Source organism: Dipodomys spectabilis, unplaced genomic scaffold (assembly GCF_019054845.1).
Source record: "Dipodomys spectabilis isolate Male_0828 unplaced genomic scaffold, ASM1905484v1 ptg000053l, whole genome shotgun sequence".
Classification (NCBI taxonomy): domain Eukaryota; kingdom Metazoa; phylum Chordata; class Mammalia; order Rodentia; family Heteromyidae; genus Dipodomys; species Dipodomys spectabilis.
Window position 1 is genome coordinate 6570140 of NW_024870730.1, and position 20312 is coordinate 6590451.

At 37.2% G+C, this 20312-nt stretch overlaps 1 protein-coding gene across 1 annotated transcript in view; it reads right to left on the minus strand.

The window, feature by feature from the left end:
- Nucleotides 1-2548: 2548 nt before the first annotated feature.
- Fhl5 (four and a half LIM domains 5) overlaps nt 2549-20312 on the minus strand; it is a 31568-nt gene continuing 13804 nt past the window's right edge. The window contains exons 2-6 of the mRNA XM_042679602.1: nt 13326-13493; nt 12064-12238; nt 10632-10801; nt 6299-6485; nt 2549-2785 (exon numbers count right to left, since the gene is read on the minus strand). Coding sequence (XP_042535536.1) covers nt 2622-2785; nt 6299-6485; nt 10632-10801; nt 12064-12238; nt 13326-13493 — 864 coding nt within the window. The 3' untranslated portion in view covers nt 2549-2621. The remainder of the gene's footprint in view (nt 2786-6298; nt 6486-10631; nt 10802-12063; nt 12239-13325; nt 13494-20312) is intronic.

Sequence of the window (20312 nt, forward strand, 5' to 3'; positions counted from 1 at the left end):
TTACAGTCTTTAATACCGAATATGACAACACAAAATACTTTTAGATGTCGATTTGTATACTCACCTTACATCTATAACCACAGGTCTAGGGCTATATAACCTTTTGCTTGTCGCTACTACTGAAACGTATATTACTGTAGTAAGAAACCTGAGCCTTGGAACCCTAACTACATTGGTTCTATTCCATACAAAGTCATTAGCAACAGTTTCCCCAAACATTGTCGTAATATTTTTTCTTCCATAGTTAAGAAAAGTTGTTAACTGACAGTGACATTTGTGTATGCCAGTTAAACAAGTTCTCTTTTCTTAGTTGTGCTACACATTTGTGCTGTGCCTGTAGTGGCATCTTCTCTAAGTTGTAGGAGTAGGATCTCTGCAGCTAGAAGGATATCTACATCAAGAATTTTCACATTTACCACTTCCATATTTCCATGCCAGGATTCACCTCCCTCTGTCTCAGAACCACAAGAGTGGCTCTAGTTATGATCATAGCATATGTTTAAATACATGCTTAATGACTAAGTCGCCTACTTAATACAGAACTATAGGAAAAAATATAACAAATTACACTCACAAAAGATAATTAAATCTGTGTCTAGTAACTCTATGAATTTTAAATGTAAAGATTAAATGCAAACTAAACAATGTGCTCACTTAACCCCTACACCTTAAACAGCAAATGTCTAAAGCTAATGGCTTAGCTAAAAATCTTTATGCAAAATATATATATTAGCAAATACAATTCTATGCATTATATATCTATCCAGGTTTTGCATGGTTTAGCTTTCACAGAGATAGTGTTTTGTTTCCAGATCATAGTATGACTGGTGTGCTTAGTGGATTGTGTGCAATTTCATAAAATTTACAGGACAATATTGATATAGACTGTATTTTATAACGTGAATATGAGAAAGCACTCTGCCATTATGAATCTGAAAGTACAATTATAGTTTTCATAATCTAGGTACTCTGTCCTTGGAGTATCTCTAAATGGTTAACATCACTAGATGTCTTTGCATTTGAAATTGCTTCCAAAAAACTTTTGATAGTAATTTTAATTGCATCTACTGGGTTGTTTTAATTACTGTAATTAGCCATAGCCCATACTTATATTTCCCTCAGGATCCTTAATGTTTCTACAGTAATCTGAAAGCAGATACATATATCTAGGTGAGTTTCTTTTGAACTCTTACCATATCTGAAAGCTGTGATAATCAAAGGTGATAACTGCCTATTAGCAAAAGATGTTTTCCCTTTGTACCAAAATGGAAATTACTGCTTGGGGAAGTTGGTAGGGTCATGATGAGTTAGATATCTTATTTGAAGATTAACATATGGTGATAGACTTTTCACTAAAACTTCTTTTCACGAAGAGTGACTTTCTTTAGAGACCTCATAAATACTTATTTGTAGGATTGCTGTTTAGGGTTAGAAATAATGCTCCTGCCTTGCATTAAGGTGGATACAAGTGTGGTGAAAACCAGCAGGGCCGGAGAGGCTCATGCACAGCCCATATTACTCTATTGTGCTTTACAGGTTCCGATTTGTCAACAGTGAGTTATTCTTGTCAGTTCTTATTTTTACTGGGTTTCTCTAAAGCCCACTTTTATGTCTGACCGTTAATCCTCTATGTAATTTCAGAAGGCAAAATTCATGAGGCTTGGAGCTAATTTTGTTTCTGTTATGCCCTTAGATGTCTGGATGAAAGTTGTGTTCTGACACTCGATTCCTTCCCTAAAATTCATTCCCAGCATGAGAGTTTAATGATCTATTTACTTTAAAAGTTTGCCTTTGGGAGCAATGATTAGCCTCACTAGCTTCACTTAAAAGAATAGACTTTCATTTCATTAAGTCTATAAGCATTTAGAAAAAGATCATTGTGGGCTTTGAATATAGAATTCATACAAAATGTGCTGAAGCCCATGCCTCAGCTATCTGTAGGTAGAAATGGTCCCTTTATACATCTGTGAAGGATGAGGCTCCCAGCATCCACAGTGCAGAGGAGATTCCACTGCGAAAACACAGGGAACTAGCCAGAGAGGCAGCCTGTATGAGGACCAATTGTATTTAGCAATAAAATAATGATTGGGGAATGATATTTCAATGATACAATTCTTAAGTGTGCTGATCATGAGTCACAATTTCTTATGAATCTTATTCTACCATTCATAATCAATCTATCAGATTATATGTAACTCATTAGGCTAGAAATGCAAACATTCATCTCATGCAGACCTCTCAAATTTGTCCCTAGTTTTCTTTTACTCTGAAGTTCTGAAACATGCCATTCTTCATTAATTAATGTGAACAAGTCCTAGGTATGGGTCATACACTCAAATATGAAGAGATTGTTTTCTAACAGCAGAGTGCAGCATTTTGCAAGGTTGTAATTTTGCAGCTGTAGTATATATTCATTTGTGTTAAGCTGTGCTTTTGTGCACAGATCCTGTAGCTCAGGAGGAATATATGTAAAGCCTTTTCTGTTCTCACCCTAACATTAATATTCTTAAAAGCATCAGTAAAACAGAAAATCAACTAGTTGACTGAGACCAAGTTCTGGATTTAGTGAGAACAATGGCAAAGTGGATTTTGGGTGGGGATAGACTGCTTCCTTTCTCCTTCTAGTTGTCAGTGTCTACCCCAGAGCCACACTTGCGGCACAAGATTTCAGTGTCCTGGGTCAGGAAGCCTTCACCCACCAAGGAGACAGAGCACTTCCCACAGTTGAAGCATTCACTATGCCACTGGCGGTCTTGAAAGCAGATGAACTTGGCACCTCTGAGACCTGTGAATGATTGGAGACACAGAATCATCATTCTTTCAAGGATCCCTTAAATTTCTGTTGGGTACTCTTCTAGGAGTGAACAAGAGCATGTAGAAGCAGACAACTACAAAATAAACCCTTTTCCCTCCCAGCTCTCTGTTCAGGTGAGATTTTTCAGACATGCCTCTCTCTCTCCCTCTCTCCCTCTTTCTCTCTCTCTCTTACACACACACACACACACACACACACACTCTCCTTCATAAAATGCACCAAGATGTAGTTCATGAGCAAAGCAGTTGCCTACCAAGTGCAACCTCAGTACCAAAAAAGAAAAGACAAAAGAAAAATACAGTTAAAGATTGCCAGCCAACTTCTGCAATCTACAGAAGTGAGTGAGTAGAAGCTAGATAAATATATCACCTACTTTTCTAAACATTTAATCATTTCAGCTAGGCAAGGAAATACAATTAAGTGCAGTGGGCAGACAGAATAGATTTTGAAGTCAGATATGCATAATTTTATTTGCCCTCTTTCCAGGTGACCCAGTTTTCTTAGTTGCAAAATAAACACAAAATGGAATAAATGTACATATTCAAGACTGGTATTTGGTGTTTTAATGATTTTTAGTTCTCTTCCTTCAGTATCATATGCTTAGTTTTACCTGGAGTAAGCACTATGGTTCTATGATTGTTTATAACATACTTTCTAGAAATCCAAAATAGAAAATGTCATCCATTATAAGATTGAGTTATCCTATAGTGGTAATCTTAATACCTGCCCAGAGACAACTTGAGTTTAGGGTTCTCATGAAGATCTACAAATCTGACCACTCCAGCCTCTGCAGCACCCTATCTAGTGATGAATTTCTATGAAATGCCTCATTAACTTTTTCCACTTTAACTTGGGCCTCATTTGAGTTTTCAGTGACACTCAGATCTCCATCTCCTCTATGATTTCAGGGTACACATCAAGGAATTGATTTTGAGGAGTTGTAGAAAAGAGAAGAGTCTGGGATAGTATAGACTCCTCCTATTCTTCCTCTTTTGTACTGATCCTTGGGCTTGAATTCAGGCCCTGGGTATTGTCTTTGAGCTTTTGTGCTCAAGACTAGTGTCCACCACTCGAGCCAGAGCTTCACTTCTGGCTTTTTGGTTTTTAATTGGAGTTGAGAGTTTCACAGACTATTACCTGGGCTGACTTGAAACTTCAATCCCCAGATCTCAGTCAACTGAGTAGCTAGGATTATAGGTGTAAGCTACTGGAGTCCAACAACATTTGGGTTACTTTTAGATCTAATAATTTGTTCTTGACAATCTTATGCTTCACCTAGCAATGTCTTTCTGTTTAAACTTAACAAGGGTTGGTTTAGTGATACTCAAAAGAAGTCATCAAAAAGAATCACTTAGACATAAGTCTGTGATAGATTGGAACTGAAACTCATCAAGTTGAGGATTTGCATAGGCTCTCTGAGAACATTAGATAGGGGAGTTCCTAGGATTCTTTATGATTTCATTTTCTCATTTACCTATTAGAGCATCATTTTTTCCCCAGCCCAATTCAAGAAAAGTTTAGAATAATTTGGGATTTCAGATTGCACTAATGAGAAATTAGGGTTCAGTTACTGTAGCTAATCTGGAAGCTCCATTTTTTTTCTAACTTAATGTCATGGAGATAGTTTATTCCCTTAGCAGTAGAAGCTGCCAGATGTACAAAAGGCAGAAGAATGTAGTGGTTAGAACTTTGTTATCTGGAGTCAAATAGGTCTGAAATCATTAATGCAAGTCCTTGTAACTATCAATGAGGTAATGCAGCTGAGTAACAGAGGCATACCCCATTCAACTGGGCAGCCACTGAGCTCTTTGTGATGGTGATCTTACTCAAAGAATCTGAAGGCAGCTTGTCCCTTTGCTTTTGTCATCAAAGATGGATTTTTAGTATTCATTCTTGTTTGTTTGTTTGAAATTATGCGTAGGCCAAATAAAACCTGTCTGCTGACTGGACATAGCCAATAGACAAGAATGAGAATCTACACAACATGATGTCCCTGTACAGATAAATACAAGTATGACTTATCTGGGTAGTTTAGGCCTTTCTCTTTGTAAGTGGATTAAAGTCTCTAAATTGGGATTTGCATGGAAACTCTTTTCCTTCTTTGGAAGATGAATGTATGCTCATCTTTTGATATGTTATGTGTATCTTTGGAACTGGAGGGAAAGTCTTTAGTTCTCTGTTGCCTAATCCAAACTAACAAAGTGAAATACGGTCTAAGAACACTAGCAATGGAGAATAGATACTGTCAAGTTATGAAGTAGTGATGAATTCCTTGATAGATTAGCTGCTGGTTTTTCAAATACTGAGCTAGCTTCGGTTCCTTAACTGCAGGATTAGAACTTTAGAAGAAATAGAATATGTTTTTCAGAGCATTATCAATCTAACATTTATCAATTTACTATTTATGTTACTTTTGAATTATTTCTCATCTATTTTCTTTTTTCCCGGACAATGCTATGTTGTTTTCTTTCATCTAGTCATAAGTTCATCATAAGTGAATAGAAAGAAACAAGAGTAGCACATTTCTTAGAAGCATCTTAATAAGTTGAATTAATTCTTGATTTATGCCACTATAATCACTGCAGCGTCAGATAGTTTTCAGAATAGTTACACTCAATTAACTCTTACCCTTTGTTTGGAACTAAGCAGAACTCTGATTTCTTTCTTTCTTTTTTTGTCAGTCATGAGGCCTGAACTCTAGGCCTGGGCGTTGTCCCTCAGCTCTTCAGCTCAAGGCTAGTGCTCTACCACTTGAGCCATAGCACTATTTCTGGCTTTTACTGCTTATGTGGTGCTGAGGAATTGAACCCAGTGCCTCATGCATGCAAGGCAAGCACTCTTCCACTAAGCAACCTTCCCAGCCCCAGAACTCTGATTTTTTTCTTTTCTTTTCTTTTTTTTAATTGGTCTTGGGGCTTGTACACTGGGCTTGGGTGCTGTTTGTGTGCTCTTCAGCTCAAGGCTACCACTCTACCGCTTGAGCCACAACACTACTTCTGGTTTTCTAGTGGTTTATTGGAGATAAGAGTCTCACGGAGGTTCCTGCCTGGGCTGGCTTTGAACCGTGATCCGCAGATCTTAGCCTCCTGAGTAGCTAGGATTACAAGCATGAGCCACCAGCGACCGGCTTCAGAACTCTGATTTCTTAATATCATTCTTTCCACGCACTTTGTTAATGAGATTCAAATTAAGGTTTATTAAGGTTTGCTCTGACCTCTTAGCTCCTTTCTTTTTACTCTTCCCTTGACTTTAGAGACTGTAGGATTGGATTTTTCTTTTTACAGAGGATAAATACACATATTGTATTGTCTTTTCCTTGAGAGAGTCATGTAAGTTACAAATGGGCACCCATTTGTGTTGATCCCCAAAAGGAATATAATAAAGAAGGTTTACATTTTCACTTGCATTTTTGATAGTAACTAGATTTCATGTTACAACCCTCTAGCTATGTTCTACTAAATCCTATTAAACTGAAAAACTTACCCGTGATGGGTTTGGTACAGGCTGCACATTTCTTGGCATAAAGGTGGCTATAGCAATCCAAACAGAATGGGTAATCATCTCGGGACATGAACTCCTCTTCACAAAGCTCTTTTCTACAGCCACTGCACAGAAAACACTCTTTGTGCCATATCTGGTCACGAAATGTCACTCCACCTGTGGTTATCACCTGGCAAAGGATGAGAATGGCTATAAGGGTGAGTGCCATTACGGTTCAGAGCATTCTATGGTTTTCTTCTGTGTTTACAGCTGGTGCTTTGCCATATGATAGCCTGATGATTCTAGGATTTCCTTTTCCTGACAATTTCTCTAATTTTTGTTTATAATCTGTGGGAGAAACCAAAGTTTACAGGAATTGAATATTGCTGGAAACAATTATTCTAATATTTCTCCATCTGTGGATTAGAAAACATTCACGACTATTTTGGACTCCGGCAGCTGAAAAGAAGAAATTGGGGATTTGATTTACCTCAACTTCTCTGAGTTTTTTTTTTTTTAATTTGGGTCTTCAGAGATCTGCTATTAGAGCTAAGAAACTTTTTTTCTGGGGGGGGAGGGTGTCCGGTCATGGGGCCTGAACTCGGCCTGGGCACTGTCCCTCAGCTCTTCAGCTCAAGGCTAGCGCTCTACCACTTGAGCCACAGCACCACTTCCGGCTTTTTTCTTTTTGCTTATGTGGTGCTGAGGAATCGAACCCAGGGCCTCATGCATGCAAGGCAAGCACTCTGCCACTGAGCCACCTTCCCAGCCCCTAAGAAACTTTTTATGCCATGTTCTTATATTAAGAAATAACTTTCAAAGGTGCTGAAAACAAACCTGCTATTCCTGAAATTTTACACTAGGTCCAAGAATACCCAGCAATAAAAAAATCCTGAATGGAACTGGTGAGGACTGTCATTGGGAAATATTGATTTGCATCTCTTTTTTTACTTTAAAAAAAATCTACAAATGGTTACACAAGAGCTTATGATTTATCATAGCTATTTATATGCACAGTGCATCAAGTTTTCAACTTCCTTTCTCAGCTCTGTATATCACCTTTACAATAAAAATAAAAATTAAAAACAAGAAATATTTGTTTATCTTATAGAAAAATTTATTCTAAAGTGCTTTTATTTTGTAATACTATCTTAGAAATTAAAACACTTTTTTTCTATAGAAACAAAGCATACTATGTAAATGGAAAGGAAAATAGTGTGTGTTAAAGTAAAGCAATTTAAAATATTCCCTACTAACTTCAAACGTCTTTATATCAAGCACAGCAGAAACCGTGGTTTCTTTGATTTGTCTGGTCAAATGATCAGCACATAATGTTTACAAGCCTGATACCAGTGGTTTACGTCTATAATACCAGCTATTCAGGAGGCTGAGATCTGAGGACCTCGGTTCAAAGCCAGCTCAAAAAGGAAAGTCTGTGAGACTCTTATTTCCAGTAAACCACCAAAAAAAAATCCAGAGCCGTGACTCAGTGGTAAGGCACTAACCTTGAGCAAAAAAATCTCAGGGACAATGCCCAAGTTCCAGCCACAGCATCAACATTTAAAATAAAGATTTGAAAGTTAAGAAACTGATCAACAGCAAGATGAAACTTGATATATACACCAGAATCTGTTTAATTTGGAAGAAGAAACTCTTGAACATTAAAAATAAGTTGCTTGTGAAGAGGTAGGCAGGCATAAATAAAGCTGAATGTCTAATCTTGGTTTTTACCACTGACTGATGTCAGGATTCCTTATGTATTTTATCTGGCAAGATAAAGACAATAATGATTTTGCATGCAATAGATGACCAATGAAGAACTGAAAAATATGTTTAACTCTATTTAAATCCTGAGGTGGAAGTGGTGCTGTGGCTCAAAGTGGTAGAACATTATCCTTGAAAGGAAAAGCTCAGGGACAGCACCGCGGCCCTAAGTTCAAGCCCCACGACCAAAAAAATAAAAAAATCCCAAGGAATTTGAATTCAAAGTACTAGGTTGAAGTCACTTACTTTTTAGTGGAAAAAAATTTTAATGTAGAACAATGAAATCAATGGGAAAACATTTAAGGTAAAGATCTATTGTCAAGTAGTTTTTTTTCTCTTTTTTAATCGTCATTAGTTTGGTTTGAAAAGTTGTTTTACTTTCACTTGGATCAAAATAGCTTGTTTTCAGATTTTCTTGAGAAGCTTGTCATTTTGGAATTTAAATAGAAAATAATCTGGCATGTCATGATCTATCTGCTTCCCAACATAAATATTTCATAAATTTTTATGAAATATTCTATAACCTGCACTTTGTCCCTAAGCTCAACACTGCAGTATTAGAGATTTTCCTTGGTTACCTCTTTACAGCAGTGGACAGATTATACTTTCTCCAATGAATTCTAAGATAATTCTCACAAATTTCATTAATATTTTAGCCTTAGTTAACAAAATGAAGCCGAAAGCTTGCTACAACAGTAAGATTAATGGACTAATTGTATTTCCTGTCTCTGCTTTTGAATGCATGTCACTGACTTTGATATTTCAATGGAGCTTTGTATAGTCCAGGGACATAGGTTCTGACTACTGCCTATAATAACATCACTTTGTAGAGGCAGTGTTCCTTCCAAAGTAATGGAAGACTTTCAGTATTAGGTGGTTTGGTGTCATGTTACTATCCATTGTAATTCTGTTATCATTTCAGTATAATTTAATAATTACAACTTAGAAAAATATATATTCCAAGTTGGTCCAAATGCAATAGTGATTTTTAGTACAGGTAGAAAATTTTTCCTCTGCCTATTCCTTTTCTCTCTCCCTGCATCTATGTGAATGCATGTGTTTCATTATGCATCTTTAGGAAATGGAATGGGACTTCCACCTCTTCAAATGCAAATATACAAAGGTTTTAAGGAATCTACCAAAGGATCCCATAGATTAAAAAATGCTTAGGAACCACTATACTGCTTTAGTGTGATGATGTTTTGTGTGTGTGTGTGTGTGTGTGTGTGTGTGTGTGTGTGTGTGAGAGAGAGAGAGAGAGAGAGAGAGAGAGAGAGAGAGACAGAGACAGAGACAGAGACAGAGAGACAGAGAGACAGAGAGACTGAGACCTGGGGCTTGAATGCAGAGCCTGGGTGCTCTTCTTGAGTTCTTGAGCTGCCTGACACTCTGCCACTTGAGTCACAACTCCACTTTTAAATTGGAGAGAAAATCTCCTAGACTTTCCTGCTCAGGTTGTCTTTGAGCAATGGTCCTCAGGTCTCAGCCTCTCTGAGTAGTTAAGATTATAGGAATGAGTCACTGATGCCTCACCTATAGTGTCATTTAAACTTACGATGTGTCAAGGATTTCTTTGGGAACATCAATGTATGTATTTCATAAAACACAGGCTGGATTTCACATGATAGACATGAACCACTTTTCATATGAAATCTTAAGAAGCTAAAATGTTAGACAATGTTTGTCTAATTTCCCTCTTATTAGAAATGTGATTTGAATGAGGAACCAAATGAGAAGGTCTTTCATGTTCCTCTGGAACAGGGAGTACAAAAGCGTTCAGCTTGCCTTCTTTGTACTTTTGTTGTTGGTGGTAGTGGTGGTAGGGCTTGAACTCAAGGCCTGGGCATTGTCCGTGAGCTGTTTTTCACTCAAGGTTAGTGCTCTACCACTTTGAGCCACATCTCCACTTCCAGTTTCCTGTTGGTTAATTGGAGATAAGATTCTCACTACCTTTCCTGCCTGGTCTGGCTTTGAACTGCAATCCTCAGATCTCAGCCATCTGTGTTGCTAGGATTACAGGCATGACCCACCAGCACCTGCCTCTTTGTGTTTTTATGCTACTAAATTTCTTATACAATCCATCTTCTCACTTGCTTAAGCCTACTAATCTAGTCCATGAGAAGAAAGCTTCAAGCCACAAACCTATTTGCATTGCTGAAAGAATACTGGAGGAGATCCCAGATTGACTTGTTTTCCTTGGTGAATCCATGGGCAAACCAGTTAACACCAAATGAATCACAATTTATTTCCTAACAAATTTCCTGCATTGGAAGACAAATGTGCCCTCTCCCAGAACACTTGCAATCTTGTATTAGAGCTGCAAATGAAACTTGACTGTTGATTACGTGAGTTGTTTAGAGAATCTAATATCCATGTTCTAGGAGGAATGTTATGGATGTGCTAAGTAGGTACTCATCGTAGCAGCTAGGACTTTAGAGAGTTGTTGAAGTTCAAAACTAACATGTGAATGTGTTGGTTAGACAGAGCAGGAGAGCATCAGTTTACTCCAAACTGCAGCAAAATACTAGTGGTAGATGAGGTCTTACAGCCTTCCTCTTCTATAGATAATTACCTTCTTACAAAAGTTGCAGTAGTTAGCAAACTCCTTCTCAAAACATGGCACACAATAATTGCCAGTCTCTTTGGAGATCAGAGGCTTTGTTCCTATTGGTTGTCGGCAATGCTCACACACAAAGCACGTTTCATGCCAGTAGTTGCCTTTAAATTCCATTTTGCGAGAACCTGAACTCCAAAAGAAAGAACCTGTTAGTGCAAGTCCAGTATAAGCTTATTTTCTTTGAGCAAATGAAATTACCTAAAATACATTTTAAAACATAAAAGCTATAAGCTAATTGTCCTTTCAGGAACATAGTATTTCCAGAGTTTCAGGAACATTCATCTAGAGAGAGAAAACAGCCATGACAACAACGAATCCCTCCTTTGAAAGAGAAGTCTTGCAGGCTTTGTGCGTGCTGCAATGTAAAGATGTGAAAGTATTTTAAGTGGAGACTGAATACCTCATGATTAAGATAAAATGGGCCATAATAATCATTAGAGGGATGTTAGGAACGCCCACTGCATGACTCCAGTAATTTGTGTTGTATACTTCTGACCTCTGAATTATTTGAGTCTTTAATGTGTGTGTGTGTGCGTGCATGCGTGTGTGTGTGTGTGTGTGTGTGTGTGTGTGTGTGCATAAGTGAGTGAGAGAGATAAGAGAGGCACAGAGAAAGGGGCATAGACAGAATGACACTCTTCTATGCTTATGTTTGTAGGGATAAAGATAAATTCCAAAACATAGTGAATCAACCTTGCCAAAAGTGGCCGTAGTGTGGCTCAAATAGTAGAGGGTCTGCCTAGCAAATGCAAGGCCCTGAGTGCAAATTCCAGTACTCCTGAGAGAGACAGAGACAGAGATAGAGATAGAAGAGAGAAGAAACTTCAAAAATAAAAGTTTAGAAAGAGTAATGTAGATGGGGAAAATTGGGTCAAAGTACATTACATTCATGGTGTAAGTACCACAACGAAGTCCTTTCATATAATAAATGTATGCCAATAAAACATTTTTAAACATCAGATTACCTAAAATGGATTGTTTTACACGGGCCCTTTTCTTCCCTAAGAGAGTGTGACAACTGACCCTCAAGCCTGCTTGTAAGTAGTCAAAAGTGGTGATTGCCCTCAGTCTCCCTCTTCTAATGCTATTGGTGTTGCCTAGCTTCAGGGGGCTTACAGTACTTTATTCTGCAGCTCAACTTCTGGTCCAAAATGTTTCTGAGAATGAGGTTTTATGAAGAGAAAACACTGTACATTGTAATATCATTGGGGATCACTGTAATTTACTGTTCAAGGATAATGAATGAATAAAAGGTACATGAAAGAAGATGTTGAGATGGAGAAGCCTCTGTCAAACCCAGGGCTTTGTGGCTCACTCAGCTCTTTATGCTGGTGCTTATTGAGAAGCATGCAGCGTGGGTGGGAGCCCAGCTCCCTGGGGGTCTTACCCGGCATGATGGTCCTCTTGCAGTGGAAGCACTTGGAGGAGCACTCATTGGAGTAGCACTCTGTGCACAGCAGGCGCTCATCCTTGGCAACAAAAGGCTTCTCCACCAAAGAGTGATTGCATTTGGTGCACCGGAAGCATCCTTCATGCCAGTGCCAGTTTTTGTAACACAGATCCTTGCAGACAGCAAATAGAAGTTAGTCTAATGCATTTGCAACCACACAAACCATTTTATAAGCTAAAAGTGAATACCCTTGGGACTCTCGCATAGTAGGCTCTGCCATCAGTTTGGGGGAAGTTGCTGTTGATATTGTTAGGTATTGGGAAGAGATTTTAGGAGACTGGTGTAAGGATTAGATGGAGCCAGGGCATCTTTCATTGATCAATAAAGGACATTGGAAAATAAACAACTCTGCTGCTCTTTCTTCACATTTTTTTCCTATCTTCTCTTTCTAACTACAGAAGAGGCTTTTCACATGTTTTAAAATTCTTGGTTGCAAAATAATACCACCTAATTAAAATAAATGAAAAAGAAGAAAGTAAATAATGAGCATTAGAAGAAGAACGGGTGGTAGGTAAATAAGTTTAATATGTGGAGATTAGGGAAGATAAGGTTGATAAGTTAGAAATTTGCAAAGGGCAAATTGTTTTATTTTTATTTTTATTGTGTGACTATGCGTGTGTATGTGTATGTGTGAGTACTGGGGCTCAGTTTTGCTTGGCAAGTTTGCTCAAGGCTGTCTCTCTACCAGTTGAGCAACACCTCCATCCAGCTTTTTACTGGTCAGTTAGAGATAGGAGTCTTAGATTCAGCTGCCCTAGCTGACTTCAAACTGCTGTGATTCTCAGATCTCAGCTTTCTGAGTAGCTAGCATTATAAGTATAAGCCAATAACACCCAGGAATATTTCCAATCTTTACACCTCCAATTATTTATGTACTTATTTATACTCTTGTTATTATGAAAGCAACTTTGGGAAGTAGTTTAACCACTTTAATCTTTTAACATCCTAAGCATGGAGTTTCTGTATTCTCTTTTACACACATACACACATATGCAGATACACCTACTTTACAAGATAATATTAGGATTAAAGAATGCATTTTGAAGTGGCTGGAACTTGATTAATGATAACGTTGAGGATCTTTTATGCATAGCAACAAAGAGTGTTAAAATAAAGTCAACACAGGTGGAACAGAGGGAACTCTAAGTCATTTATCTCCAGCACATAACTGTAATTCTGTGCACTGAGGTGAGCCCTACCTTTGAATCAGATTCAATGGGTTCTTTGCACTGCTCACAATAGTTACAGAAGATGCGATCATAACAGGAAACGCAGTACAGATTGTCATCCTTAAGTACGTACTTCTTCCCAAGAAGGGGTGCTGTGCAGTATTGACAATCAAATGGAGACGTCATTTTGGTTTGACTCTGTGAATAAGAAAATGATTCTTATATTAAAAAAAAGCAAAACTGTGTTTATACATGATGAGCAATCAAGACAATGTGAGTCAAGTACTTAAATAGATGTATATTTTCTTATTCATAATTCACTCATTTAGGAAAAGATTCTTGTAGTCATGGTGAAACTTAAGAGTGACAGAAAAAGACTGTTTTCTTTCTTTTAGGCAGAAACACAGAAAAATGTTTTGCTAGAAATAACTAAATAAATAAGACAGCACTCAGGTTGTGGGAAAACATATTCATGATGAGCTACACATCACTGAGAATGTGATTTGTGTGGAAATCAGATGGCCAAAGCTCAAGGATATAAATATGAACTGGTGATGAGGGCTGCCTTGATTGTCACATCACCTATTACCGTGGAGAGCATTGGAAGGGAAGTGAGATGAATACAGCTGTTACCCCCCCCCCCCCCGCCTTTTCCTCAATCTTAAATAGGAATGCATGATCAAGTGCATTGCCATATTCTCATCCATGTTATTTCTCAAATTTGGCAAGAGGCTGATGGCTCACACCTGTAACCCTAGCTACTCTGGAGGCTGAGATCTGAGGATCATGATTTGAAGCCAGATCCAGAAGAGAAGACCATGAGATCCTTATCTCTAACTAGCAAAAAGCTAGAAGTGAAGTTGCGGTAGAGTTCAAGAGGTAGAGGACTAGTCTGAAAAACTGCTAAAAGCAAAGGCACAGGGCTCTGAGTTCAAGCTTCATTATGGCACTAAAAAAGTTATTGGTTATGAAATAACTAATAGAAGGCTTTCACATTCATCCTGAAGTCTTCCTATATCATGTACCCTCTGTTGGAACAGCCTCCTTACCTATGGATTTAACCTCCTACAATGTCTTGATGACTCCAAAACCTAGTTTTTGATCATTCTAATCCCGGACAACTCTTAATATCCAACCAAGCTGACAAATAATATGTAGAGTTTAGTGAAGAGCTATAGGTCTTTGTGATAACTGTTGAGCAAAAGTCAGATAGGAGATGTAGATAAAAACACCAAAGGCTATGAATATCTACATTGTTCTTCAAGCATTAAGGCTAATTAACGTGTACAACATGAATAAAAGAACAGAATCTTACCAAATGAAAAACTGCTATGAAACAATGCCAGGATGGGACTAGAATTCTGGTTGTTGTATAAATTTGATGCCATTAAGAGAAAAAATATAGGAAGGGGTAACATGGAACAAGAGACATTGTACTCAAAATATTTTTATGTTGAATTGAAACCCCTTTGTTCCACTACTTAAAGACAACAAAGAAAGAAATGATTTCAGAGGTTTGTAATTAGATATGAGTATGAAACTGAGTCTGACATTTTCTATATTAACAGAAGCAGTATTTATTGGAATACTTTCATTGGAAATTGACATTTATAATTTTTGATTGATTGGAGTATTATATTAAAATATATGAAGATTTTCAAATTCTCTAAGGAAAAACATTTTTAGTAAAAAGCAGAGGATCAGTTAATCAATATGATGCTTTCACAAACCATTTCAATGCTATTCTCAGATGTTTTGCCTTCTTGTTTTAAAGACGAAGTTCATAGCATAGTGCCTGGTTGAGTACTCATCATTAGTAATTCTGATATGACACTTTTGCTATATTGCTACTCATTATTAATAAAAGGAAAGACTGATTTGGAATATGTGTTCCCCCCCCCCCGCAGGAAAGATGAAAATTCAGACTAGAAAATTCCCAATGGGACATAGCCAAAATTATCTACAAGGAACATTGAATTCCCTGTTTGATTAGTTCTACAGATACATCCCTTCCTAGTGACCACAAACATTCTCAAAGGGATACTGAGGACTTGGAAACAGCTGGAAAATAGATCTTATTCCCTTGAAACAATTTAAGTTTCTATTTACATTTTCAGTGACCAAGTGTTTATTTCAATAGTAACATAAAGCTAATACTTTTACTTTCATCACTTCATATGAAAAATGTCCTTTTAAATACCTACTTGCATATGACCATGTAACATATTTACATATGACCAGGAACTCCAAGACATGGACACAAGAGGTTTTTCTTTGTTGTTGTTGTTGTTTTCAATGTACTATGTCATTTGTTGTTTCTTTTGTATGTTCTTCCCCCTATGGTATGTCCCCTGTTGTCACTGTATTTGATTTGGTACCTTGGTATTGTATATACATTTATTTGAATTAGGGAAGGGAAGGGGAACCACAGAATGATGAGGCAATGGAGAAAGGGATAGCAGTGATATACACAAGACAATATATTGGAAATAACGTGCATTACTTGGGGGTATACTACTAGTTGGGGAAGGGAAAATAGGTGAAAAATGAGGGAAGGCATAACAAGTTTGACAAGAAATGTACTTATGCTCTTACTTATGTAACTGTAACCTCTCTGTACATCACCTTGACAATAAAAAATTTAAAAAAGAACTTCAAAAGATAAAAATAAATTGTTAATTGTTATTTAATTTCAGCTGTACATCATGAAGCATGGCCACTCTGTTTAGGTATGCTCAAGCCAATAGCATCTTATAAAGCTTATGAAGAAATAACAAACGATATTTCAACAGAGGTACTATTTTAATTGTCTGTCTTGAACAACACTTTAATTAAACAACATTATAATAGCTGGATCTCGTCCATTGATCTGGCCTTAAGTCTAAGTGCAAGTACAATATTGAATGGCACTTTTCACCTTTCATCTCCATCCTAGCTATATGATAGGCTTTGTGTCATGGATTCTTAACAAAATGAACAAAATTCTTAATTTTCAGGGAAGAGTAAAGTCACTCCTTTTTCCATTCTGTTCTATACGTGCAATGCCAAAGAGTTGGGTATCAACAGAATTGATGCACTATCTTAAAATCTTCATCTATGGGACTAAACAATGATATCAAACATTTAGTCCGTGTCAACACTTTTACTGTGCTGGACAGATGCATAGATTCACAACAAGTGGGTATTAGAATCTGTCAAGCAGGACACAGGCAAGGACTTAAGATGCCACTTTTGGTCTCTTTAATATGCTCTTGCTTACAAGGCATCCTGCACTATTCATTTAGTCAGGAAGTCAATAAATATGTGAAGTATATGCCATTTGCAAAGTAATCTGCTAGAAGCTGTAAAGCACATAAAATACATTTGATTTTTATCCTATCTGCAGAAGGCTAGAATCCATTAGGAAACAAAGACATTTTATAAATAACTAAATAAAAGTTCAGAAGTGATCAGGAGAAATGGAAGGTAATAAGTACTTAAACATTACAATTAAAAATTATTGCTCAAAGTCCACTCCTACTCTAAATTGGAAATTGGGGTGTTAGAGGCTGAAGATAAGTATTTTTTTGAGTTATTAAATGAAACTAAATGTTCAGTGAGGGTAGAAGTCTCCCAGCTGAAAGAAAGGGAAAGGAGAAAGGATGATTACTTCTAGCCAGGAAAGATTGAGGAGTAAGTAGAAACACCATTTGAATGGCAGTGAGACAGCTATTCTGGATTGACTTTCCCAGCCTCTTCCAACTATTCTCCCACTAATTATAGAGATTAGAGAGATGATAGCATCTCCTGAATCCTTTTACAGACTTACTATTCAGGACACAAGTTGGCCTGGCAAATTGGAAGAAAGATGAAATAAAAACCATAATGAACTTTACAACTTTGGTGGCAGCAGGGGGAGGGGGAAAAAGGGGAGGGGGGGGATATGGGAAGGGATGGTAAAGGGAAACAAAGGAGGAGGCAACAATGCTTGATAAGAAATGCACTCATTACCTTGCCCATGTAATTGTAACCCCTCTCTATGGTATTTTCACAATAAAAAACCCCCAACAAACAAACAACCAAACAAAAACGTACCTGGCTGCGGTTGATGGCAGCATGCTGGGTCACAGAGTTATAAGTGGTTTCTACCCACCCAGGGCAAGGAATCAGTTTCCCAGGGCCAAGCAGCTAGTGCTAGGCTGTGATTGACAGTCGTGGTAGAATTGGATATAGTAAAAGCAGTTTCCTGCTCTGGAGAGCAGATCACAGGGGGGAATGGAAGTGGAAATGAGGAAGGAGTAGTTTCAAAGACCCTCGAGAATATTACAAGTATTAAAAATGGCTTCTAATATTTCTGCTTCCTGAGTCCTGCACAGTGTGTTAACCATTGTGCATGGATTTTCCTTATGTTCTCACCAGTCCATTGGAAAAGTATGTTTTTGTTATTCTCAGTTAACAGAATAAGAACTCACACTTTCAGAAGCTAACATCACTTGGCTGATGAAAATGTTGGCTCCAAACTTCAAATATACACATGAGAGGACAGAAACCTAGGATGTTAGCCCAGATGAGCCTCTCTTTACCTGAAAATTCAGGGAATGGTATCTGAGATGAAATAACAGAATTGAGAAGACAATTATGCTTGTGTGTGTGTGTGTGTGTGTGTGTGTGTGTGTGTGTGTGTGTGTGTATGGCCCTTATAGACAAGGACCAGTAATTAATTCTAACTGGCTAGTGGGGCATGAAAAGGTAACTATGGAGGTTCCAAAAGAAAGACTGGAACCAGGTCATCACTGGTTCAAGCTTCAATCTAGTGGGTAATTTTTTCTGTGGACAAAATATTGTTGTTGATGATTTATAATAGGTAAGCGTTACATATTGAACTGATGAGTATAAAAGTTGAGTGATTTTGACACAAAGGATTACATAGGAAAGTAAATTAGAAGCTTATTTTTTAATATTATGTTTAATCAGCAAATAATATCATACCTTCTATATAAAAAGTGCTGTTTTATTTAAGGGAAATATGAAGGAAAGTCAGTGTGTGTATGTGTATGTGTGTGTGAGTATACTTTTAACAACAACAAAGTCAGAAAGGAAAGAGAAGAGAAATACAGAAGGAATCCGGAGGGAAGAGAGAGAAGGAAGGAAGATACAGAGAGACACAAACACAAAAGAGAGAGAGAGAGAGAAAGAGAGAGAGAAAAGACTGTATAGACCATGAAAGGAAGCTAGAAAAGAATATTTACATATGTGCTCTCATAATTTCAAGAATCAAAAATTATAGTGTGATGGGTGAGGATAAAACTTGGAATCAAGATGGGGAAGGATGGAAGTTAGAGGTGATCAGAATGATGGTCATAATGATCTCATTTACAAACCAAAACCAAAACCAAAAAACAAATTGTATGGATATGACAGAATTGTGCCAAGAAGACTCAGGTGTGGTAAGACTTAAAAAGTAGATGATTTTCCAAGGATATTGATAAAAATTATATTAAGTGAAGTGAGCCAGAACCAAAGAAATATAGCTCCCATGGTTTTCCTTATCTACAATAACTAGTATATGTCTAGGACAAGCAGAAGAGGTCAAAAGTTATGTACATATGACCATATAACCTAATGCTAAGTGAAATGAACCCCAAGATAGAGACACAAGAGATTTTTATCTTTTTTGTTATTCTTTTTAATTTATTTGTAATGTACTATGCGACTTTTTTGTTTCTTTGTATGTTTTTCCCCCATGGAACAATTCCTGTTGTCACCGTATTTGATTCCAGTGTCCTGCATCTTGTATATACATTTTTCTAATTTTAGAGGGGAAGGGAAATAACAAAATGCTGAAATAAGGACACAGGTCGACCCATTGGAACAATGAGATGTACAAGATGAACTTTACAACTTGGAGGGGGGAAGGAGTTAGAGAGGTGGGGAGGGAAGAGATGGTAGTGGAAAAACAAAGGAGGGGGGTAACAATGCTTGAGAGGAAATGGACTCATTACTTTGCTCATGTAACTGTAACCGCTCTGGTACAGTATCTTTACAATAAAAAATGTATTTTTTTAAAAAAATAAATGAGCCTGGAAATCAGAGAGTCATCTTGGGATCTTACAAATGGGTTCCTAGTAGGACTAGTGTGCACTAAGATGGGAAAATGGAAAAGAATCTACTTGGGACACCAAACTAATTATGTTTATATACATTAATTCTAGCAGGGCATCAAGTTGAATATTAATGAAATTGATCTGAAGCATTGTATTAAACAGGGAAGTTTAGTCTTTGTCTCAGCTGAGTTACTTAATGGAGCTGATGAGATGTGATAACTGAAGTTAGGAAATGGAATGGGATGATCAGAGAAAGTTGCAAGTGTAGAAAAATATAAAAGGTAAAAGATGAGCTCGTAAATGAATATATACTGTTTGATGGGGAGGCAATAAAGGAGATGGACAAAGGACCACTGTGTCTTGGAAAGCAAAGTAGTGAAAATACTAAGAAAAGAGTATATATTAATGAACTTAAAGTATTGGCAGAAGGTAAAAGATGTTTTTAAAAAGTCATTTGAAAACACTAGCAGATGTCAGATTTCAGAGTCATTTCAGCTGCTGTTGCTGACAGATTGTAAAGGTACACATACAAAAAGTGCTTCTAAGAATAAAAACTAAAGTAAAATGCATCAAAGAACTGACAAGAAGGGAATGTCTCAAAGATCACAAATAGACGGAAAGCAGTAAGGTAGAAAAGATGTCTATCTCAGGAGGAACTTCAATTCCTAGAGAGGTTTTCTGAGCCTCGATGACATTGGTAGTATTATATACTAGACTTCTACTAACTTAAAGCTCTAAAATCATTTAAATGACATAGTCCAAAACAAAAGTGGGTTGGTAGCACTAAGGGATCTGGTATTAACACAAGAAAATGCTGTATGAAAATTTCCAATTTAGGCTTGCCAAAAAAATTCCAAAGGAAAGTTGAAGAAAGAATAGGAATGAAAGACCTTACATCACATGCAGTTACATACTAATAAACATTATAAAAATT